The sequence below is a fragment of the Pelmatolapia mariae genome, linkage group LG6, assembly GCF_036321145.2.
Source record: "Pelmatolapia mariae isolate MD_Pm_ZW linkage group LG6, Pm_UMD_F_2, whole genome shotgun sequence".
Taxonomy (NCBI): Eukaryota; Metazoa; Chordata; class Actinopteri; order Cichliformes; family Cichlidae; genus Pelmatolapia; species Pelmatolapia mariae.
Genome location: NC_086232.1, coordinates 28,670,982 through 28,696,432, shown reverse-complemented (window position 1 = coordinate 28,696,432; position 25,451 = coordinate 28,670,982). Strand labels below are relative to the sequence as shown.

The 25,451-nt window shown below is 40.2% G+C and overlaps 1 protein-coding gene across 1 annotated transcript in view; it reads left to right on the top strand.

Moving 5' to 3' along the window:
* The first annotated feature begins 1,576 nt into the window (after positions 1 to 1,576).
* The window catches only part of usp43a (ubiquitin specific peptidase 43a), a 123,341-nt gene continuing 99,466 nt past the window's right edge, over positions 1,577 to 25,451 (top strand). The window contains exons 1-2 of the mRNA XM_063475356.1: positions 1,577 to 2,296; positions 12,147 to 12,299. Coding sequence (XP_063331426.1) covers positions 1,682 to 2,296; positions 12,147 to 12,299 — 768 coding nt within the window. The 5' untranslated portion in view covers positions 1,577 to 1,681. The remainder of the gene's footprint in view (positions 2,297 to 12,146; positions 12,300 to 25,451) is intronic.

Here is a 25,451-nt window from a genome sequence, read left to right as displayed (position 1 = left end):
ATATGAAGGGTAGATGTCAGTATCTTCTACTTTGATAACCTTGGTTTTTATACACTCACTGGCCACTACTAATACAATAGTAGTATCCCCCCTTTGGATCCCCTTTGCCTTCAGAACCGCCTTAACTCATGCTAGAGATTTGTTGTTTTGTTGGAAACATTCCTCAGAGATTTTGGTCCATATTGACATGATAGGATCACACAATTGCTGTAGATTTGTTAGCTGCAAATCAGTTGTGAGTCTTCTGTTCCACTCCCAGAGCTGCTCTATTAGATTGAAACCTGGTAAAATCATTGTCATGTTCAAGAAACCAGATTCAGGTAAACTTAGTTTTTATGAAATGGTCCATGTGATAAGCAGGAGAAAATGGGTGGATGGGATGGACATGACATATCACCCAGCTGCCTTCTATTGTCCAAATTTGGTGAACCTGTGTGAACTGTAGCATTGGTTTTCTGCCTGTTTCTTAGCTAATAGGAGTGGCACAGGGTGTGGCCCATTCTATTCTATTGAGACTATTCTATGCTAACTCTTGAGATTGCTGTGCAGGAAGGTCCCAATAGATCACAAGTTCCTGAAATAGTTTTACCAGCCTATCTGGCAACATTAACCATGCTACATTTAAAGTCACTTAAATCACCCTTCTTTCCCATTCTGATGCTCAGTTCGAACCATCACTGGTCATTTTGACCATGTCTGCATTCCTAAATCCACTGGGTTGGTATCATGATTGGTTAATTAGACATGCTATTGGCTTTTCACAAATGTGGACAGGCTCTTCAGCAGAAATAGCAATTTCTGAATGTGTGTGTGTGTGTGTGTGTGTGTGTGTGTGTGTGTGTGAGAAATGCTTGGATGAATGGGTGAATGAGGCATGTTGTATAAAGCACTTTGAATGCTCAAGCAGATTGGAAAAATGCTCAATAAGAACTAGTCCATTTACCATTATACCGGAAACTTATTTTTTAGTTGTTCTCTGAGCAGTTTATACGTAGTCTATAATTTAGTTTGGTATTGTGGATGGTGCTGCTTTCTCTGAAACCCTCAGCAGATGTTTTGGCAGGTGATGTTAGAACTGGTCCTACAGGGGGCAGATTCACACTGCTGTACCTGTAACCTATTAAAGACGACAACTTCCTTGTTCAGAGTGAAATAAAGTAGATATGCATAGTTGAATGACCTGTCATCCACCAGTTGTGAATGACTTAACCGCATACATATTTGTGTTGATAGCCTACAGTCTAATTCAGGTTAATTAAATTCTTGCCTGTGAGGCGGGCAGTTAAACAGGATCCTTGGCAATTCAATGAGGCCCTACAGACAGGAGAAGAGGGAAGAACAGGGGTGGTGAGAGAGAGAGAGTCAAAGACCGCCAGGCGCACGATCCAGCGCTGAGAGCCATCGACGAGGAAGTATAAATGAACCTGCGTTGTGGAAGAAGGAGAGCCGCTCCTCTCTGTAGCTCCTGCAGAGATAGATCGTCACCCGACAAAACGCGCGCACCGGCGATAGCGACATGTCGATGGGATAATATCAGCAATAATGTGCCTTATTGGCTTCTCGGCAGTGAGGTTTGTGGAGAGAAGTGAGACGGGGGAGGAGGAGGGGTAGACAGCCTGGCAGACAGGTGCGCGTTGATAGTCTGTTTCATTTTCTCTCGGTCCGTTTAAGTGATAGAGCCATGGATACCCGTAAGGAAAGCAAGGTAAGAAGACAACCCATGAAACCCAAAACGACGAAGCCAAAGGAGAAGAAATACAAATCTGGGAGGTTTACTAGACGGAAATCGCTTCGATCTTTTGGGAATTTCATGGGAAGGATCCTTAAAACTTTGGGCACTTTAGCGCACTTTGGCGACGCGGAACAGCAGGACGCAGAAGACGACGACGGCGGTTTCGGGCAAAGCGCGTCGGGTGGTTTTAAAGATAACTGTTCGCAGATCTCCAGGGAAGGAACCGTAAAGAAGAGCTCCACGGTTTCGTCCATTCACGGCTCGGTGAAAGACAGGCTGTCGTGGTGCTACGGCGACAAGACCCCGGGAGTGCTGGGACTGAAGAACCACGGCAACACCTGTTTCATGAACGCCGTGGTTCAGTGCCTCAGCAATACGGACCTGCTCGCCGAATACCTCGGGTTGGAGCAATATAAGTCGGATATTTGCCTCCAGAGGGTGAACGGGGAGGTGAGAGGAGCGGAGTCGCAGACCGCCAGGGGAGAGGTGACAGAGCAGCTGGCGTCGCTGGTTCGAGCGCTTTGGACGCTGGAGTACACGCCGCAGCTGTCTGTGGAGTTCAAGGTAAGGATGGAGACGATTCACCTGTACTGAACAAGCTTAGGCTTCCCCCACTGTTGAGACCTGGCGTGATTTTTCTGTTTTTTATAAAGAGAGTTGTCCTCAAACAGGTATCCATCAATTCCGATGTCAACTAGAAACAAATACTCTCCACCCAGTGGGCATGTTATTCATCTTGATGGGTTAAACTAATTGCAAGTGGCCCCGAAACCCAAAAGTGTGCTGCTAACTGTACCAGTGTTGTTGCTGCTATTTGATTAACTGCTCACTGGCAGCGAAAGTGCTCAAACTCAAGCACAATGAAACCACAATTACAGGACCTTAGGGCGTTTTAAATCAAATTACTACACTTAACTAGAAGCCACATAGTTTTCTCCTATTGCACTGACGGTGTTTGTGGGCCAAATCAGTGCCGATTGATCGTGCTGCACTCAGCTGAGGGAGACAAGGTACAGAGATATAACACACCGAAAGCTAGAAGAGGATCAGCAGGGGCCCTGATTACTCACTCTCCTGAAGTTTGTGCCACAGGCTCCCCTTGTAGGTCACCTCGGCCATGAAGAAAGAGATCATATTATTTATAGGCTAAACTTTTTATTCACATTCATCTCTTACTTTCTTCACATTTAGTGCCACAAGCTGCATGTCATACCAAGTTGCCTCCCAAAAAGCGATGGCCTGTCAAAAAGTTTAAAAATACTTCTTAAAAATTTTAAGAAGTAGCCAAAAAAGTCTGGATTGATTATAATAAGGAACACAGAGTCATAAAGATACTTACACAACAGGTCGTTTCTTTATTTTATATATAAACTCTTTGTAAATTATGTTGACTACAGTCCAGTCCATTTATCAATATAAGCTAAAGACATAAAAAAAAAAATCAAGTGTTGAATTTATGAGCACAATTAAGAAAGGAGGGTAAATATTTGAATGAAAATTTAAAGGTGTGAGCTTGAATATGGTCAGAGGTCAGTGGTAAACCTTTCTGTCCCAGGCAGTAATAATAAAACAACCTCAAGACCTCATGGTTTCGACATTTTATGGTATTGTTTGTTGAAGTAGTTGTAGTTCGGTAACCATGTGGTTACTGATTACACGTAGGCTGTGTTATCTCTGCTTGGCTTACCTGTTCCTACACTTCAGGTGGTTTGTCTGCATTCCCAGAGCTGTGAGAGAAGACACGCGGTCTTGACTCACAAACACAAAGTGTTCAATGCAGAGGATGGTTCATCAGGGGCTGCTTCATAACTGAAGCTTTACCTCTTCAATTTAAGGATGTTCAAAACAACAAGTGATCAAACACTTACACACAAGAGGCTTCTTGCTCCTGTTACTCATTGCAGTTGTAACTGGGAGCTGTAGAGGCTTAGACTTCTCTCAGGAGTGGTTGGATGGTAGCCAATCAGAGGGATTACTTAGAAAAAAAAACAAAACAAAAAACTGCTCTGATATATCAGTAGCACAGGAAAGCTATGAGTGATTAGGTATGTAATACACAGACACATACAGACGCACACACATATGTGATCACACTGCACACATTACTATTACTATTCCTAATTATTTTATTTAATCCTTTATTATTATTATTATTATTATTAGCAGTAATTTAAGTCACATGTATTATTCATTTCTAATTGGTTTAATGCTGCTCTTGTTTTAATTAATTATTTAATTATTTTATATCTTTTATATTTATATATTTTATCATTGTTTTAATCATGTGCATTATTTTTGTGGTGTTTTAATCACAATGCTTAACGATTGTGTTTCATATTTTAGCTTTACGCTGTTTTCTGGCTGCAGTCTCTGTGGTTGCTCACATCTAATACTGCTCATTGCACTTCCACCTTGAATTAAATCTGCTTTATAAGCAACGTTCTACTAGCTTACTTGGGTGTGAGCATGCTGAAGCTGTGAGAAAAGGTCGTGATTCAAGTAGAAGAAAAACTTGATGGTGTTTCAGTCCAAAAAATATAAAGGGTAGCTGGTTATGGTATTATTACTGAAGAGCGTCTGCACGAATGGGAGATCAACTCCTGCTTTGGGAAACTAATGTAGCCTGAGTCTTTTAAAACAGTCAAAAGTCTGATATGTGAAGATAGTATGCACAACATCATAAAGATCATTTGGATCTAGATAATAGGCCTTGCATAAAGAAATTCGTACAGTAAACACTTAATATATTGATCTCTATTGAACTGAGTCTTTATGGAGTTTACGTGCTCCCTCTGATACTACGGCTTCCTCACAGTCTAAAGACTTGTTAGATTAATTGTTGTAGATTATAGGTGCAGATGAGAAAACACATGGTTGTGTGCTCTGTGTGTTAGCCTTCCCATATGGAAAATATATATAAAAATCTTTGTTTGTATCTGTCTTGTGTGAAACTTGTATGAAAAGCATACAAGAGTGAAAACAGATATAAGATCCCTTGAAAAATTATATAAATGAAACTTGTATGTTTTGGATACTTCCTAAAACAATATATGAAAGTAATGAGAAAGTGGCCACTTTCATGAGTAAATCATATAAGCCTTATATGATTCACTATATGAAGTAGGCCACATTTTATGCAAGTTTTTTCTGTTTCTTTTCCATATGGGTTGTGTTGGACTGGTTACCTGTCTAGGATGTACGACGAGTGGAATAGACCCCAGGTTGGGTAAGCGGGAAGAAAATAGAAGGATGCTACAGTGTGCACAGCATGATGATTAAATCCTCATGTGAATATTAACTGTTAATGTCAGAATGTGCTTTGAAAGTGTTTTGCTGTAATTACTCTCATGGTTGCCTGTAATAAAAAAAGGAAAACAAATCTTTCACACACATTTCCTTTCCTTGGGCCATTGCCTTGACACAATGATTTGTACGGGTCTGCCTATCCCGGAGTAAAGCAGGAGAGAGGATGTTTACTGTAGCGAGTGCATTTGGCCTGGAAAAGAGGATCCCCCCTGCTGAGATGCCTCCAGTGGTGTGCACTCAGAGGGTGAGAGAATGAGGGAGGTAAAGACACTGCTGGCAAACTAAAGTAACGTCCTTGTGATCCTCACAAGACCCCCTCCATCTGTAATTAGAGAAAGGAACAGACAGCCTTGACATGTGCCGGTTATTGACAAATTTGCTCGCATTTAAAGAGAGTCACTGGCTTGTAATGAAGTGGGTTAAAAAAGGAAATTTATATCCGAGATAAAGGCTATCAAAATGCTTTTTATTCCTCTACCTTGTCTGATATCGGGTTTAGTGAATGAGCGGAAATTAGAAGTCACAGAGACTCAGCTCAGAATCCACCGGAATAACGTCAGGCTTTTAGAAAAATAGTTAAGTCAGTGATTACATGTCAGGTCTATCACCTTGAAGAGTTATGCAGAGCTGTGACACAAGACGTTTTTCGATAATGAGTTAAACTTAAGGTGGCTGCTATCATCCACCAAACCCTGAGAATTATCACAAAATCTCAGCACATAAAGTGCTTGATCTGAATCAGAGGCAGATTCTGATCAAGTCTGTCAGAATGTGTGAAAGTGTCTGATAAGCTGATGGAGGGCAGGTATACCAGACTGGCAACACCTCATACAAAGGTTTCAGTTGACATTCTAGGTCAATTTACATTCTATATGTGGCAAATGGGCCTCATCCAAGCATGCAATCAAAAGAAGTGATAGCATATCAAGTGAAATCGGGGCTACTTTTCAAAAATCTGAATACAGACGTGCTTTGAAATTTCTGCTTCCCCATTGGTGAGCCTTGGCCATTAAACTTCAACACCACTGTTGTTCGATATGCTCGTTATATGTTCACAGAATTCCTTCAGAGCTTATTTAATGTAGCCCACCTGCTCATAATATTCTCATAATAACCACATGTAAATTATCCAATGTGTCCCCAAACGCACGCTTGCTTATAAATTACAGTAATCAGCCTAATGGAAGAGCTTTAGCTAATGGTTAGCATTGCCAGCGTTGCCATTACTGCTTCACAGCACATTTGATGTTCATCAAATCTCATTTTATTGGTTGGGCCAAAAGTTGTCTACATCAGTTTAACTTGATGACAGAGCAAGCTCTCTCTTTTTTCAGCTTTATACTCCCAACCTGAACAATTAACAGTGCTATAACTACTTTTAACAGTTGCTGAAAGGATCATTATCTTTTTTTTAAACACTTGACAGGATCCAGCTCTGTGGGGCCGGGGGAGCTCAGTCAGGAAGATTGAGCCTGGTGTTTTAAGTGGTTTTGTTTGTTTTGGGGAGAACAGGTCTGTGACAGTAAAGCACACCAGCAAGACTGATGGTTTGTTTGCCTTGTCTTGTTTCTGCTTCGGGGACCGGTCTGATTCTCGCTTTCAGTGCTGAAGAGCTATACATTGTGCACACAGCGGGGGGGACGTACACCACCTGGACTCCCTGTGCTGAGCAGCACAGAAATGCCACGATGGCGCATCATCCCAGTTTGATGAGCAGCATTGTTTTTTTTCCAACAAAACAGATGGGCTTTACTTTTAGATTCAAGTGGGATAAACAGGATGATTATAAAAGACTTTATTGTGCTGTAATAATCTTTATATTTTACACCTGGCTACAGATACGCTCCTTAGTACCTGTCTTAGCTGTTGAAGGGAAATTTAAAAAAAGAAGCTTCAAACACTTCATCTCACACAACAGTGGAGTTAGACTTTTTAAAAGTACGACAACAGAGCCGCCATATGCTGTTAGAAAGCAGCATGCATTCCCACGACTCAGTGAGTCGTATTGTATTATATTGTACCTGCACCGCTGTGGCAACAGACAATAAAGAAATGCAAGGAGGAGTCTGTGTCAGTATGCACTACAATATGACACCTTTTCCCACCAGGTTTATTATCCCTGTCATGATTTATATATTGAAACCGAATGACATAAGCCGTGGAAAAGCATCAGTACTTACTATACTGGGGTGTGACAGTGCGATAGCCAAATCATAGAAGGGAGCCTGCTTTACCTGAGTCATGGAAAGCACAGACACGTGTAAAGCACACTTTAAAAAGGGTATTTGAGTTGCAGTTGAGATACTGCGATGTTTTAAATGACTCTCACTCAGCTCCTGCTTTAGTGACGGTGGTTTATTTTTCTATCAGCTTGAATTTACAGCCTGATCACTGTTATTTCAGTAACAGTTCGCAAGTTAAGTTTCACTTATTCCTCATTGTGTGTAACTTAAATCATTTGGGTTGATCTGATTTGTTAACTTAACAAGTCTAAATGCAATTTTTCACTTTGAAAAACAGTTTTTCACTTTGAAAAACTGCACAGACACTAAATCACTCAGAAATGATTATTTTCATCACATCTCTTCCCCTTTCTTATTCTTCACTGATATCCCATGCTGGGGGTAGCTGTAGAAATGCAGGCTTTGTTCGTTTTTGACTTGCATTAACCTTTATTGGATGATTACAAACATATTCTAACAGAGAAATTGAAACTGGAACGAAGAGACAGGGAGGGACAGGTGCTAAGATGCTAAGAGAGAGACTCATTTGTCTGCCTGTGTTTACGGGTTAGCTGGGCTGACTGGAGCCCAGCTGTTGCTGATTAGTGGAGGGAATGTTTCTTATATGATAAGAGAGGAAAGAGAAAAAAGATAATAGAAAGAACGGGCAAAGAAAAGAGGACAGAGAACTTGTGCATGTGTGCGTGCATGTTTGTGTGATAGATGAAACAGAATGAGGGGAAGGAGAGCGAGCAGTATAAGTGATAACTGCCCTGCTTCTGGTCTGTTCCAACAGCAAAGGTGATCTGACAACACGAACCAGCTGAAAAATGAAACGGCAAATGGACCAGTCAGTAATGAGAGATTCTGGCCCCCCCTCTTTCCAGCTACACCTGTTGTTGGGGAAGATAGGTGTGTGCAGGAAAACGAAAGCATGTGCAGTTCCTCTTACGGTTCTACCTTGTAATGGTTTGTCAGTATCACTCTCTGACCGTCACTAAGGAATCCAATCAAGCCTGTTTGTCAAGCTGGATCATGATGGGGTGAGGTGGTGTAAATGTTTTTTTTTCTTTTAGGGAGAGGGGAGGGTCATTTGTTTGATGTATGTTTATAGTAAATTCCTTCCCCGCCAGCACTCTAATCTGTCGTTTACACAGTAGGAGGATGGATGTGCGATGGGGGTAATGGTGTGAGGTGAAGTAAAGGTTGCAAGATACAAAACCAAAACAGACATCTGAGTGTGGAGTGCAACCCTGTCTCTGCTGACTGCAGGAGGTCATGACCCCTGCTGTGCAGACTGCACAGGTTTATGGCTGTCTTTTGTCATTCTGCTATCTTTTTCTTGTGCTTTTAAATTCTTTGGTGTTTTCTTTTTTCTTTTTTTTTTTGGTGAAAAAACACGACAGTCCTAGATTCTATAGCTTTATTCCTCTGCTATATACACAGCCAAGACTTTCTTTCAAGCAGAGTATTGGCTTTTGGCGGACTGCAGAATACCAATTGGAACATCCAGGGGAAATTCAGCTTTTGCGAATGTATTTTTGAAAACTTTCAACTTCCCATACTGTAAAAAAGTTTATATCTCTCTGTTCAAATCTGTTGATGATCCAACAGCACATTTAATTCATGCTCTTCAATAACAAAAGAGGATTAAACTCATTGAAAGAAACTAATCATGCTTCAAGCTATAAAGAGAACTGCTCCCTGTGCCCTCTGCACTGAGTGGGGCTCAGTCGTATGTGGATGAAGAAGATTCTTCTAGACTGATCAATAGCTCTTTCAATAAGGTCCCTAAAGCAGGCCCTTCCACCCACCGCTCTCCTCTCCTGGACTACTTCTGATGTGTTTACTCTACAAACACTTAAGATACTTCTTTAGCTGTGGACGGGTCAGATCTGAGCACTGCTGGTGTTTACAGAGGAACTTGACTTTTCAACCTACCTGCTATTCTTTTCTTTTCACCTCCACCGTGCCTCAGTTTAAACAATGCCCTTTCTTTCAATTCCCTCTTTACAAGAAATCAAATACAAGAACTGCTGCTTTCAAATACAAATTTGCCTCTTTTGTGACTCACACGTGCACACAAAGAGAAAAATGAGCGTGAGACAACAGTGCAGGCGAGGCCAGTGCACTTCCAACGCACTGAAGTCCTAACCCCTTGATTTCCACCAGCTTTCAGTGCCCAGACTGAGTCTCGTTATTGTAACCTTGGAAACTCTCCTTTCCTCTCTTGTCCTTTGCATTTTCTCCTCTCTCATTTTGCTGATAGCTTTGACAAACTGTGCTGCCTGTGTTTTTCACTTTTCCTTTCTGGGCCTTCCACAACTGTGCTGTCCTTTTGATAAAGAGACAGAAGAAGAACACTAACTGGTCTGTTGAAACTTCGCCAGCATCCTTCCCTTACTCCACCGATCCTTTTCTCCATCTGTCCCACATCCCTCCATCCCCTGTCAGTGCTTTCTCATAGTGATGAAGCTCATTAGCGGGCTGTCTCTGTCAGATAGAATGGGGGGAGGCGGGGGGCTCCCTCCTGTGTTTATATTTAGATACTGGGATACTGCAGGTATGATGTGGTGATTTTTAATGAGGTGCAGAGCAGAGTCTGGATGCTGTCAGTCACACAGAGAGAAAGAGTGACTGAGAGAAAGCAAAGTAGCCACCTGGTGTAGTGGTAATCAGTTTTGTCTGTCATTTTCTGTCCCACTCATAAATTTACTACTCCTTCCTCATAACTGAATTACAAAGAGTGGACTTTTGTTTTTTTCCCCCAAGAAACACCTGCTATGTTTTGGATACAGTTTGTGTGAGTCTCCTTTTGAAATGCAGTGTGAAGTGCATGAATAGCATGAAAAAAGGTGGCGACAGGCAAGTTGCCATCTTGCTGGGTGCTACAGCTAACCAGCACTCCAGCTTTTAGCAAACAGCTAACCACTAAAACTCCCCATCTTACTTAAATGCTACTATAAAAAGCTAAAGACTTTCAGCTTGGATTCACTCTTCTTCCCCGTTCAAGTTACATCTATTTACTCATCAATTAAGGTCTGAAAGAAACCCATCTGCTTAGAGTCAAGGGGAATGGAGAAATACCTGTCTGGCAACAAATGGACCTCTTTGCACCAGCTGCTAGAAGCTTGTAGTGCCGAAGCAAGGACTGCAACACAGAAGAGGAGCCCGTTGGGAGTGGCACGATCTGATATCCTCGTATTGGTGTTGTTTCCACATCATCATAATAAATGTTGTTCCAGGTTCAACATTGCAAGTGACCAATCACATTGTTGTGACGTCATACTTTTGCGACTTCGGGAAAAAAACGCTGTAAAACAAAAATCTACGTAACTTGCCAGAAACTGCCTCTGTCTGCTGATCCAGCAATTTGAATTCATTTCAGGATACTGTTCTTTAATAAACGGTAAGCATTATACATGTTGTCCTTGCAACATGGGAATTTCATAAATGAATGAATGGCTTGGCTTGCAAAAGTATTACGTCACAACAAGCGATTGGTCACTTGCAATGTTGAACCTGGAACAACATTTATTATGATGATGTGGGAACAGCACCAACACGAGGATATCAGATGGGTGCTGCTGTTGGCATGGGAAGATACTGCTGGAATTGGGAGACAGTTGGGAGTTGAATCTAATACAAGAGTCTAATTTAATTGCTTAGAGTTTGCATTCTGGGGTGTTATATGACACTGAGAACAGATGCCACCTTCATCTCTCTATACACACAATGTGTCCTTTGGTGTTGGTGTCTTGACACACTAGCCAAGGCAATCCATTTGTGGCACTGACATGCCATGAATTCCAAGTTAGAAGTCTGAAGAAGTGGCATTGGCAGAAGTCACAGTGTTGCCTAAGATCACTCAAGTGAAACCAGAAAGTATTACAGGCTTTGACAATGACGCTCATCAAACCACCATGCATGATTACATCACCTGATAAAAACTGCATCAAATATGCAGAGCAAAGATGTGAAGATAAAGTTAAAGAATTTTTATTTTTCACAAACATGAAGGAATATTAGGAGTACATTTGAATGAGTGGAACTTTGTTTGTTCTTTGCTTACAAGAATTTATGTTTCTCTGTCTGTAAGATGCTGGCATTAAAAAATAGTTTTTTCCTTCGTAGTAGTTTATGATGCCTTTACTTATGTCTGTGTCTGTGAGTGAAATGTGGATCAAACAGTGCAGAATATTCCACGTATTTATCTTCAAAAACTCCCGAGCTGCTTTCAGAGTGTGAGATGAGAGATGAATGATGAGCCCTCTGCACTTCTGAATTCATTAGACCCAATTCTGCTGTCTGTGACCCAGTACCACTAAAAGCCATGTATGCCCATGCCATTATACTCCATATTCTGCCTTTTATACCATGTGTTTTGTTTATTACGTTCGGGAGCATGAGACATACCAAGCCTTTTTCCACCCTATTTTCATCCTGGTTTTCTGATAATGGTTCTTTAGCTTTATATGCCCAAACAATACTGTTCAAGGACTTGTCTGGCTTTTGAAGATATTTTTTGGGCAATAATAAATGGATAATAAAAGGAATAAAAGGCTGTCATCTCTGTATTGTACTGTTTAGTTCCAGGAAATCTCATTAAATTTGACAATGCTTACTTAGTTTATAAAGTTCTAAAAACAATGGCTCTTATTCTAGACAAAGGTTGGGTTGTACTACAGAGGAAAACATCTTTTTTTTAATGTCTTACGGATGTTTTTGTATGACTTATCTGATCATGACAGATGGAAAAGCATTGCTGTTTTGCTGTCTCCCTCCTGAGTGTTCCAAACCAAAACTAATTTATAAATGCAAAAGTCAAAGTTTGTTAGAAATCACCTGGAAAGACAGATTAATTGTGATGTTTCTCCATCCCACAGAGCATTGTGGCCAAATATGCATCTCAGTTTCGTGGAAACTCTCAGCATGATGCCCTCGAGTTCCTCCTCTGGCTTTTAGATAGAGTTCATGAAGATGCCAATTCCAGCCCTGACAACAACAACAGCAGCACTAAGACCAAAGCCAATGCCAAGGTAAGTCTGCGTTACCGGTTTTTACTGATCCGCCTTGTCTGGTTTGAAATTATTGTTTGTTATTCAGGCCAGTTACTTCACTGTTAAAAAAATAGAGTAAAATTCTGTTTTCAGAAACAGAAGTTTTAGTAAAATAATACCATAATCTCCTCTTGGGTCTTGGCCACTGTTTTCATTTTGTTAGTACCTTGGATCTCTTTGTGTAAAAAATTTATAAATTCAATACTAGTTATATTCAGTTATATTCATCACATTCAACTCCTTAGTTTTTATCATTACAGCCTTGATAAATTGAATAAATACATATCTGCAATGTTACGTGGTATTATAAATTATTAATATGCAAACCTGAATTTGTTTCTGAGTTTTATTCAGAAAGAAAAAAAAGTATTTGAGTTTTATTCAGATTTTTATCCCAATGCCTCAAGTAACAAACACCAGATTTTTGTATCCACTGAGCACTTGTAAAGTTCTTCAATTAAAAGAACATTTAAAGCCAATAACCACAAAAATATATGATTAAACTGGCTCCAAGATCAGATACCTTCCTTTGGGCTGGAGCTTTATTAAAGCCAACGATCACCAACTTTCTGCTTAAGCTGGTTACCATAGCCCCAGTAACAGGTATGCTTTGCTGACTCTTGCAAGTTTGGAGTAGACGAGGCAAACTTACCTGATGTGGGGCTGCTGGATCTATTTCCATTGCTCACTCAAGTTGTTAAGATTTCCCAGACACCTCATTTCTCCGATCATTTCCAATTTTATTTAAAAAATTTGATATGACTGTTATGAGCTGTGATCAGCTTTAGTCCAAAGCTGAATCTTGGTCTCATTCAGCTTCTTTTTAAACACACACAAAAGTGACAATTTTCTACTGTTTGCGACAAATATACTTACACCTGACACTTCCAGGTTGCACTAAAATCCATCAAATTTGTTTTAACAGTGTGATCGAATTTAAGTTGCAGAAGTGAATTTCACGAAAAACCCAAACAAACAATATAAGCACTGTTAAATTATGCCAGTAAATGTATTTTGGGATGCAACCTTGTGTCAATATGGCAGTCTTAATCATGTTTTTTTAATTTTATTTAAGGAACATGGGTTTGCAAGAAAACAAATATTTCTGGGGAAAATTTGTCTCTTCACCACAGACCTTAAATCTTCTCTGCTCCAAGTGGAGCTGAATCTGTGAAGGGTCAGAACGGTTTTGTTCTTTCAGCTGCAGTTGGTCTGAAATGAATCTTTGTGTGCAGTGACTGTTTTCTGAAGCTGCTGAAGTGGCAGTCATTCATTCCCACACTCTCCGTGTCCTTGTCTCTGATGTGGGGTGCTCACCTTGCTACCGTGCATGTGGAGAATTAGAACTATCACACCAGAACTAGGTGTGATATGGTAAAAGGGAACAAATGGCAGACATGTCACATTTTATGGCAACTATAGTTTCTACTGCTACATTTTTTTCTTGAGTCCCACTTTTTTTTTTAAAGATTATTGTTGACTGATACAAAATTAACTTAATGTTAAAGCAGTTTCAATTTAGGTGGTATTATTTTCTGGCTGTGTAAAAGAAAATGAGGATATTTTTGAAAGATTTTTGGCTGCTTTAGGCTAAAAACTGGTGTTAGGGTTTAGTTGGCATAGTTAATAATAGGAAAATGGGCTAGAAAATGCATCATGTCCATGAATGTCTTTACAAATATTTGTGTATTTTATGACACTGAATACTAAATGTGAAAACCTGCTGTGATCAGCATCCACTCTGACATCCCTCTTGTGTTTAATCACATATGCTAAGTATCATCCTGTTTCTTCAGTTCATTTGGAGTTTGCCAACCATGCGGCCTCCGCTACAGGCCGCCAGCTGAGGACTTGTTAGTAAATGAATACTGTTACAAGCTTAACTGTTGCTGCACTGCCACCCAATGTCCAGCTCCCCCACTCTGACACCAGTGCTAATAGCGGCTGTCCTTTATGCAACATAAACAGCTTAGGACTGTAGCTCTCATTAGGCTGCCAGTGAATCATGGTATGATAAAGCCGCTTTCCTCCACTGTGGCAGTGAGGCAGAGATGAGGAAAATAACTGGCTTTTTTCACATGAGCCAGAAATTTCTATTTATTTTATTTTATTTTTACTTTACAAATGAAATACTCTTTCATTTTTCTACAAACTGATTTCATTCATGCAGCACTGTTGTAATTCAAAGACCTTATATGCATATGGTTTTACAATATTTGATTAAGTGGAGATTGTTTGGAAGAACTGAACATTTATTAAGATACAAAATTCACTTAAGCTATTTGGCGATTAGACTCCTATGACTCATCATAGCAGATTGGAATCCCAGCAGTGACAGGAATTAAAACAGGACTTCCTGGAGTCTAGACACTGGTGGTGGTGAAGATGAAGAGAGATGTTTGGGTGGAGCTCTGAGGGTCCAGGGTGAGGCAGAGATGGGTATGAGGTGGGTTGCATGAGAGTCTGAAAGGCGGAATGACAGAAGAGGACTGGGATTTTAAAGTACACAGCATGGAGGCTGATTGGCTCAGAGAAGGCTGGAAAGGAGACGATTAGACTACATCAATGATGACGAGTACTGAGTTTTGGAAAGTAGAAGGGATATAAAGGAAACCCGGGAAAGCAGTCAGAAGAATGATTACATATCTTACTTATTGAACAGAAGCATAAGCTTCATTTGGTGATGAAATCTATGTTTGATTGTTGGATTAAAAAAAACATAAACAATATTCAGTGAAGACACTCTTCAACTGCCCAGACTGTGGTTTTGTTTTCTTCTTTCATTCCACTATACTCAACTGCAAAGCAGCCTTTAATCAGATAGCAATCAGCTCTTACACACACTCCCCATCTTAGCTGTTTTAAACCTGTGGCTAATCTGTTTTTATCTCCTACTTACGGATTAGTTGAGACTTGAGTTTAGAAAACTAAGTTAAATAACAACAAAATCCATGGTGTGAAATTCACAACAATCCTTCCTGTGCATAACCTCGTAGTAAGTGTTGTTCCACTTCCTTGCATGGGTCCAGTCACACTGAATAGTCACATAACAAACATTTGATATCAATCAAAACGCTCATTCACAACTAAGGCCGCTTTTGCGCATCCACATTTTATTTTAGTTTAAATACTTAATATATTTCAGGTCCACGATCTTGCAGCTGATCTTTCAACTGATTGATCAATCAGCTAATCATTTTAACTCTGGTTTATTTCCATCCTGTATTGCACAATACCTTTTTTTACAGGATATATACCATTTGTCAAACTTGCTGTCCCTCAGTTTGTTTAAGATACCAGAGGCCTGTTTGGTTAAGCTTACTTTAACAACAGCGCGCATACTTAATATTTATTTTACCTCCTCTTGAGAGCAGCTCTTTACATTACAGGAGCTACACCCTCTACAAGCTGTACCTGCCTCTTTAATGAATTTTTTTGACAACCTTGTGATGTTCCACATTTTTCCTGTCTCATTTTTATTCCTGTCATCATCTGTCCTCTAGAGATGTGTTGAAGTGTTCAGGGAAAAAAACGATTTCCTCTTAAAACATGAATATACTCAAGTTTGTTTTTCACCTATTGCTTTGCTGAAGGCCTTACATCGATTATCAGGAAAACACAAACATGTTGTATTATGTACTGTATGCAAGATGTGAGACACTGTTTCGCTCATATTTTCAAGGTTTGCGATAGTTTTTGGGAAAAAACTGTTAAAACTTGAACCACCATCGATTTCTTTATATTTTGCTGCGGAAATGGGAAAATATGTCCAGTGAGTTAAAACATGCAGAAATACAGTATTCAGGGCAAATACAGAGTTTGCACAGTTCTGATGAGTTTAAATGTTCTTCAACACAGTCTGGACTCAATGCATTGTTGCTTAATACCACTTTAAAAACATTAGAATAAGGTTTGGCTCATTGGAATCAAAATATAAAACACTCAAAGATGGCTCTAGAGTTTTCCACAATATTGAATGCCTGCATGTCCACAGATTAACAAAACTATGAGCTGAAGGCCAGTCAAATTATCGCCTGAGGTTTGTTAGTGACATATTCTATGAACTTCAAATCTGTTTAATTGAATGTTCACACAGTATGGGGATAACTGGAGATTTATTCATTGATTTCAGACCCGTGTCTTTGCAGCTGCTGTGATGTCCTTGCTTTATGCTGTCTATCTTATTTTATGCATTCTAGTATAGGTTTTAGATCCCCTGAGAGCCTGGTCATAATAAGCAGTTTACTGAATAGATGAATGGGTTATTGATTTATGAGGCCTCCCGCTAGAGATAGCTGGTCTTTCTCAGTCCGTTTGAACAGACTCACATATACGTAAATGCAGCGTGGCAAAACCAAGGTAAAAAGGTTAGAGCAGAAAAGTACAATACAAGTTTCAGCCCTTAAAGTTAAATAAAAGAAGTTAAAGTGTTCTGACGCAGTATTGTAAAAACCAAGCTGGTTTCATAAAGCTAGAGTTTACTCCAAAAGCTATTGTTTTTTTGTGTTTGTTTAATATAATGGTAACATGATATGGAGTATAAGCTTACACACGATGCAGTGCATTATATTGATAACCTTACAAATAATGGACTTGCTGTAGTGTGTAGAAGGGTCAAATGGCTTCAGAGACTTTGTTTCTGGAGCTCACCTGCTGTATAAGCGGTGTGACCAGTCCAGCAACTCTGCTCAAGTAGCATTACGTAAACATTACTGTGAACACACTGGAATGCAGCTCAGTAATGTTAATCCACCCTTCAATGGGACCTCACTAAACTTGCTTGGTTCCCTTCTCACTTCACTGGCTCCACATCAACAGCATTCCTTACCAGCCACCAGAAGACCAAAGTGAAGACATGGTTATGTGCAGTCAAACAGTTGCTACTTGAGTATATAAAAAGAAAATCAAGAAGTGAAAAGATACGACTAGTATAGTCTCCACTGACTCTTACACTGGCAGCCTTTGTCTTCCAGCAAGTGTTAGGAAAGCTAGAGAGCTACAAGTGGGGGATATTTTTTATTGACTCGCTGGTTGCCACTGAACATTGCTACCACTGCCTCAAAGCCATGACAGATTACATGATATTAGTGGCCTCATAAGTTGTGAATTGCAATGTTCCCTCTGCCTTCAGCAGCTCTAAATATATGATGATTTTCTAGTTTGTTGCAATACATCTGGTGAGAAAAACCAACAAACTAACAAACACTTCATATCAGGGGCTAGTCTAAACTTCCCACTTGCTGAGTGCACACATAGAGCGACGTTGCAGTTTTACCTCGGGCCTTTCCGCGCATGGGATTTAGAGCAAGTGCATTTAAAAACTCATCTGTCACAACCTATGGACAGAAGTGTGATAGAAGGTTTGCCAGTTCAACCCTGGTGCCAAAGCACTGTCTATGCATTATTCAATTTTAAATGCCGATAGTGGTCGGCTTTTCTGCCCCAGGGGGTTGACTGTGGAGTGAGGAAGAGAAAAATCTCCCGGCCTCAGAGCAGAGTTTGAAATCGGGTCAGTGGTTGTGGTAAAGCAAGCAAGCCCTTTTATCAACAGGGACAGAAATAGTGAGTTTGATAGCTCTCCATGAGTTTTTGGCTCTAGATCTCCGGAGGGGTGGAGAGCAAATGTCAGTGAATGAATTAGTTGACAGGTAGGGCGATAGGGGGAGGTTGAGGCATCCTTGATCTGGTGTCTTCTTCAATGGTGTCAGTTATCAGGACATCGACACTCTTAGATCGCATCTGCCTCCTCGGCGTCTGTCAAAAATGCAAGTGTCAGAAGAGATCACTATGGGAGACAGAGACGTGTTTCACGCTAATAAAAATGAAAATCTGAAAGAAGGGAGATATATTTGTTTGAGAGGCTGCACTTTGCTGTATAGTGATGGCTCAAAATAAAGCAGAAAACACTCTAAGTTAACCGTGGAACTGTTCAAACAAGTCAACGCTGCTACAGAATGCTAATAATATAATGTTGAGAAGAAAAATGCAAATGTTGAACTATCTAGTTGAAAATATTGCTGTTGAGCGTCAAGGGGCTGCTAATATTTCATATCTCACATTGTAAATAGGAGCCTTTATGAAATTTTAAAAGCAGCTTTCAAGTCTCATAAAACTTAGAATCTTCCAAACCTTTTTCACTACAGACTAATCTCTCAGTAATATTAGTATCTGAGTGCCAAAGGAACGCCTGATATGGTTTTGTGACTTCAAAAACATGATTGATCATATGTCAAGAATTTACCATCTAATTATGACAAATGTTCATTAAATATTAAAAAGAATAATTGAGGATTATGTGCCTGTAACATTAATGCGTTCTGCCAAGATGCTACTCATTATTAAACAAGTCAGGATTATATTTTACATGTAGCCAGCTGCTGAACTGGTGACTTTCATCTTCCCACCTTGAAATTGTGTTGATTGATTCAAACTGACCAAAAGTGATACCCCATGTTTGTAATTCCTGTTGCCTTTTGGGATAGTCGTGGCTTATGAGACCAAGCTGGATTGAATCACTTTTTTTAATTGGGGTGTTAATAGTACTCATGAAAAATCATAGCATAGGTGGTATATTAGGATTCCCATCTTAAGTCTTGAGATCCAGAAAGTTTTTGACATTTCCACCTGACATTGACAAAGAAACGTGTCACTTTTGTGTCGGCCAAGGGAGCGTACTAGTTTGGTAACTCGTATGAACTCGGCTACCTGCAAGGTTGCACTGTTAAAAGTTCTAGTTGTTACTTACTCATTGTTTGGTGTGTAGTTTAGTGCATTTGCTCAGTCAAAACATCTTGCTTGTTGATGAGAACGGTCTCTAGGTGTGACTGTTGTAAGTCTGTTGTAGGTTAGATGTTATAGATGCATCTTCAGCTTTTAATGATAACAAGTTAATAAACTGACCAATCAAAACGTGTTTTCTTGTTATGTGATGCTAGGAAAGGACAGATTTAATCTTAACAGCACCATCAATGAGACATTTTAATAATTAAATGTGAACCTGAAACCGTTCGTTGACATTTGTTTGTTAAGGTGGCCTCCGTATTTCTCTGTACCAGTTGAGTGTACAAGCTGTGTTTCTTGGCAGCATCATGGATCAGTTCACAGAAATTCTCAAACTAGCCATGAACAGGCAGAAAAAGCAGCATACTCTTTCATGGGTAGACAGTCAGCCTTCACAACAAAACAAAAAGATATGGATGCAGTAGATGCTCAATTTCACTCAGAAAAACCCCATGTTTGTTAGATGAGTCCCTAATCAGAATGATTTCCTATTAAAATGTTACACAATCTCTTGTATTTAACAATAACTGATGGAGAGAAAGGATGACCATCAGACAGGTTCTTCTGTTGTGAAACCTTGACCCCCTCCCTCTTTACTGCCCAGCTTGTTTCTCCCCTCCTTCTCTGTGGCAGTATAACCCTTACCATAGCAAACACCGGGCCAGCCACCTGATTTTAACAGCAAGTGACATTTCCAAGATGCCACAGATTCCTCCTGACAGAGAGAGAATGCTCATTCCTGAAAGAAACATCCTGGAGTTTTATCCTGGAGTTATTATTCTTTGTGTGTGTGTGTGTGTGTGTGTGTGTGTGTGTGTGTGTGTGTGTGTGTGTGTGTGTGTGTGTGTGTGTGTGTGTGTGTGTGACAAGTATTTCTTTTTGATGCAGTTTTCAAAGAGGGTTACCGCTGGAAAAAAAAAGGGGGGTAAATGTTTGATGTTGAAAAGAAATCTCGCAGCATGTTGTTGCCGTGTTGGATCCTGTTGGCTTGTTAAGGCCTTCACAACATTGCAGCTGTACATGTGTAAGTAAGATGCAGGAACATATGTAGCAGTGTATCTGAGAGTGATGTGTTTTATCAGTGTGAAGCAATCTGGACCGAATGGACTGGGTCAGCTAATCCCACTTTGCTATCCTACCACTCTAATAGGATTTACATGAGGGGGGGTGGAGACCTCCGGTCTTTGAAATATTTCTCCACATATCTTTTTGCCTTCTCTTTCTTGCCACGGCTTCATCCATAATTCACCTCCCCTGTTCAAATGTCTTTTTAAGCCTCTTTCCTGACGTAATATCTTGATCTAGTAGCTAGTGAGGGATGGATGAATGAGTAAGCCTTATCGTGCCCTGTCACCCATCCACCACCGCCCACCCTCTTCATACACTCTCTGAAACTCTAAAGAGACATAATGCGGATTTTTGGGCTGGGCTTGTGTGGCTGTGGGTATTGAGGTGAATACCCACAGCCACAATTCCCATTTTTACTTTGGCCTGATTTCCACTGCCCGGCTCTGACAGCGCTTTGGTATTCCTTTGTATCAAGCCTGAACTGATCAATACGTCGCCTATACTTTTGTGTTAGCCTTGAAATTTAAGACAACCTTCCTCTGTTTTAATTTAAGTCTCCACATTATCTCTTCATTGCATCATCCCTCAAAAATTCACTGAAGCAAATTAAAAGAAAGAAGATGTAAAGTGAAAGAGAATAAGAAGGAGGAAGGAGGGCTGGCTGTCTTTCGTTTTACACTAGCACTATACCCACTAGAGCTTATGAGTCGAAGTATTTTTTTGTTTTTTTTCTTGTGAATTGAGTCTTGAGAACTTTCGTAGTATGCATGGCTGTGGGAGAGTTCGCAGAAAGGAAACAAAGCAAGGAAGAAAAGCCTGAGGACACTATTACATATGTCCAGTGCTGAGAGCGGTAATGGAGAAGGTTGGGATTTTCTGTGAGAGTTTCAGAGTTAAGAACAGAGATGAGACCCCGCAGAGAGATAAGGTCAGAAACGGTCCATATTTGAGCATTTTTCTGTTTATTTGTTTGAACACAGTGTCTTATTTTAAGCAAGTGTTTTCTGAAGCAGCAGGACGCCACTGTTGTAGCTGCTAGTTTTATACCACAAGGCTGCAACAGAAGTTCAGCTGATAAAGGTGATGAAAACAGTCTGGAAACAAAAACCATCAGAGCTGTTTTCAAGCCATTAAGCAATGTTTTGACAATGTTCTGTAATGACACCTAACAAGCTGTTTACTTGGTGCAGTGCAAGCGGCTTCTGTAGAGGTTTGAGGAGGGATTTTTGCTAAAAGCAGCTGTGACAGTTGGCCCATTGGTAAAGGGAGAAAGAAGGGGGGCCCTTAAACACTGTTCAAGAGTCTAGTTTTCTTTTTTATTTGCCTTTTTTCTTCACGGTAGTGGATTTTACAGCATATTTACTGTGCAATGGTGAAGAAAACTAAAGCTAAGAAGAGAAATAAAGAAGAAAAAAAGTAGCAAAACTCTAACACAGCTCATGTACAGGTACAACTTTTCTGCAGTTCACCCCTTGGCACTGTGACTTTCTGTGAGGGGCAGTTTAACAAACAAATGCCTCTTGGGGGGACCAGAAGCTTCTTTCTATTTAGCCAGGTACCCTCTAACCAGCCTCTCTTTCAAGATCATCTTCTCATGCACCTTCAGCCCAGGTATTTTTTAAATTGCTTTTTTGGAGACTGTAAATTCTGACACTGATGTTTCTGATCATCACTAGTATGAGAGAAGGGTCTCCAGCTTTAACCCACAGACTAAACAGCAGCTTTCGGTGAAAAGTAAATAGTGGCCAAGAACACCAGGTCAGGAGCTTTTACTGTCACAGCGATATTCTGCTCCAATGTCCTGATGCGCCTGAGCGAGACTGCTCAGCAGAAATGTCCTGAACTGTGGTGCATGTCACTTTACACAGAGCCTTTTTGAACAGATCAACATAATCTTCACTCACCACCCACCCTAATCACTAACGAATAAAAATTGCAGCAGCTCTATAATGAGTTCAAAGGTGCACAAGATCACTGGTTAGATTTAAATCAAGTATGATTTGGCACGTATTGACTTTTAGAGTCAAAGTCTGGGAAGAAAGACAAGAAAGTTAAATAAGTTAGAGGAGAACTGTCAGGTATTGACTGTATATTATTCTTTAAAGAACATCTATCCAAAAGTGATTCACCCTTAAGCCAAACTTTACCAACTCCAGTACAGCTGAAAATGATATCTTTAGTAGCAATGCTGTGACTGCCATGCAGATAACTACTATAAAGTTGGCTGGATCTTCATTTTTTACTTTTTATTCGGAGAGACTAAGAAACATAATGGCAAGCAGAAATTAAAATAGCATGGGATTGTGTACCAAGTGATGGGAAATAGCGAGCCCCTACCTTTATCTGCAGAGCACTCCTACAGAGGAGTGCTGTGACTGAAATGCCATGCTACAGGAGGTTATGAAAAATTAAAAATGTCCTCTCAGGGGGTAAAACAGTCACAGAGAGAGGGAGACAGAGACAGACACAGAGGAGATCTATAAGTGGCAGCAATGTTAGCCCAGCGATTGATTCGTGCTCAGGAGATTGCCGCAGATACATCCTGCTGACCGCCTCCTGTCCTTCCTTCGTGACCTACAGGCATCACTTCTGGGAGTGTTAATGTGTGACACAGCGTGGAAAAGCTTTCAACAGAGCTTTTAAAACTTTAGCTTCCCTATTTTTTAAAGGAGTCGACAGGACAGAGATCTGGTTTGCTAGCCCTCTCTTACTTGCTGCTTTCTGTAACTCTCTTTTTTTTTTCTTTTTAAGTTTTGACGGGCGTACTTTTTAGTTCAGAACTTGTTCATACTACATTCTACGGTTCTGCTGTCAGTATTTACGATTAAATTATAGACACTGGCACCAACCTGCTGTTAGGCATTTACTGCAAAAAGCTTTTAATCGGTTCGACTATGTGAATTAAATTTTCACAACATTTGTTTGGAAACATTTAATCAAATTCATTAATATTTCAAAGGAAATCTTTTTTTTTAGATGTTCAAGAACAGCTCATAAACGTGTTCTGTACTCAACTAGAAGGCAAGAAAGTCAAACAGACAGCAAGTGGAAAGTAGAGAGAGATTTTTAGGACTTAGGATATTTTGTAGGGTATAGTGTAGTGTTTTATTTTTGGAGGGGGGGACACTAATAGGTCACCAGCTACTGCACACCAGTTTTTATGTCTCTACAGTGTTGACAGCCATGGCTGAAGGCAGATGTCCTTTGCTCTACTTTTTCATTGCTGTGAACACAGAGTTTTACGAACACCTCGAGGGAATATCCTCAAATTTGTCACCAAATGATTTAGACTTATGCAGGGTTAGAATTTGGTGGTCAAAGGTCATTTTGACCTCACAGAACACATTTTGCAATAACTTGCTCATGTATTACACTTTTTAGGATGTATAAAATAACATACTGTCAGCTACTTCATACTCCACAACTAGAACAAGAAAACCTAATCATGTTATTTTAGTGTATTTTTACTTATATAACCTTATATCCCTAAATTTGTTACAATTTGTTACAGAAAATGGCATCCTTTGACATTAAATATGGATGTAAACTTGACTAATTGGTGGAGGTATATAACCGCAAGGTGGTAATTTTATTACACCCTGCAATTAGTTATTTTCTGAAGTGCAGTACATTCGTCTCTTGTCAGAATGCCTTTTGGCTATTGAAAATTACTCAGCAGGTTTAATCATAAGGTAAATTGCATGAAAGGTGCAAAATTAGCTCTGTTGATTCTGGTACCAGATCTCATGTGTTTTTTTCCTAGTTATTCATAAGAAGATACAGATACCTGTGGGCTGTTATTCCCTTGTAATGTCAGGAAGGTAACAGGAAGCCAGGAAGAATAATCATTCAGTCGTAAATCCTCCGATGAGTTTCTGCAACATTTTTTAGTGCTTACTGTCTTGTGTTGTCCTCTTGTGTTGTCTTTGTTGTTTGTTCCTGAAAACTGGACTTGCTGGTGGCTATGCAAACTGAAGCAACATGTGAACATACTTTTTGTTGATGATATTCAAGTAAGCAAAGTGTAAACTAGAGGTTCAACGTTCACGTTTGTTCACTTCCACCACACCCACCTTCAGATTCTTGGCGTCCTTATATGGTTGTCTCTTCCTGACACCTGTGCGCCTGTTGAACAGGACCCGTCTCTGTGATGCAGTTTGACCTGTTCCTGTCTCACCAGCTCTTTATTGTTTGTCATTGTCCTCAATGGCCTGAAACTCTAATGAAATACTTATATCTTGCTGAAGTTCAAATCATTTATCATGTAATTATAATATCCAATGAAGAATGAAAATAAATAATACAAAATAACTGATTTGTATTTGATTAAAAACATAATTATTAATAATCTTGGCATAGTTCCGAGGCTTAAAATAATATAGATATTTAGTCCCTCAGCTTGTTTTGAGCAGTGTGACACTTTACATTGTAGCTCAGTGTGTGTGTGTGTGTGTGTGTGTGTGTGTTTCCTGTTGGTTTTACTGCAGCTTAAGTGCTAATGTGCCAGTGTGGCAGATTTTCCAGAAGGATAAAGGGTTTAAAAAGAGGCACAGACCTTGCGTGGCTCAAAAAAACAGAAGCACTTTAATCGGTGATGGCAGCATTATTATTTACTAGAATGGCAAAAATACAAAGTAATGCATAAAATGTACTATCCACATATTATTTTACAGTAGATTAAAAAGGTGTGTGTGTTTGTCAAACCAAGAACTTTGTCAGTCGCTGATAATTTTGCAGCATTTTAGTCAAAATTGTTAAAGCCTAAATCTTCAAGAAAAACCAAAACAACAAAAAAAACTACTATGATGGTCACTTAACCACTCTTGCTATTAAGCATCCATCCAACCATCCATCAGCTTATCCGGCACCAGGTTGTGGGGGCAGAAGCCTAAGCAGAGAAGCCCAGACCTCCATCTCATTGGCCACCTTCTCCAGCTTGTCCGGGGAAACACCAAGGCGTCCTGGGTCTGGCCTGGGGCCTTCTCCCGGTGGAACATGCTTTTAACATCTGACCCAGAAGGCACCCAGGAGGCATCCTTATCAGACGCCGAACTGCCGTAGCTCCTTTTGATGTGGAGGAGTAGCGGCTCTGAGCCCCTCCCAGATGCCCGAACTCCTCACCCTATCATAAAGTTAGAGGCCAGCCACTTCTCTGAGAAATCTCATTTCAGCCGCTTGTATCCACAATCTTGTTCTTTTGGTCACTACCCAAAACTTGTGACCATAGGTGAGGGAAGGGACATAGATCAACCAGTAAATCGAGAGCTTTGCTTTTACGCTCAG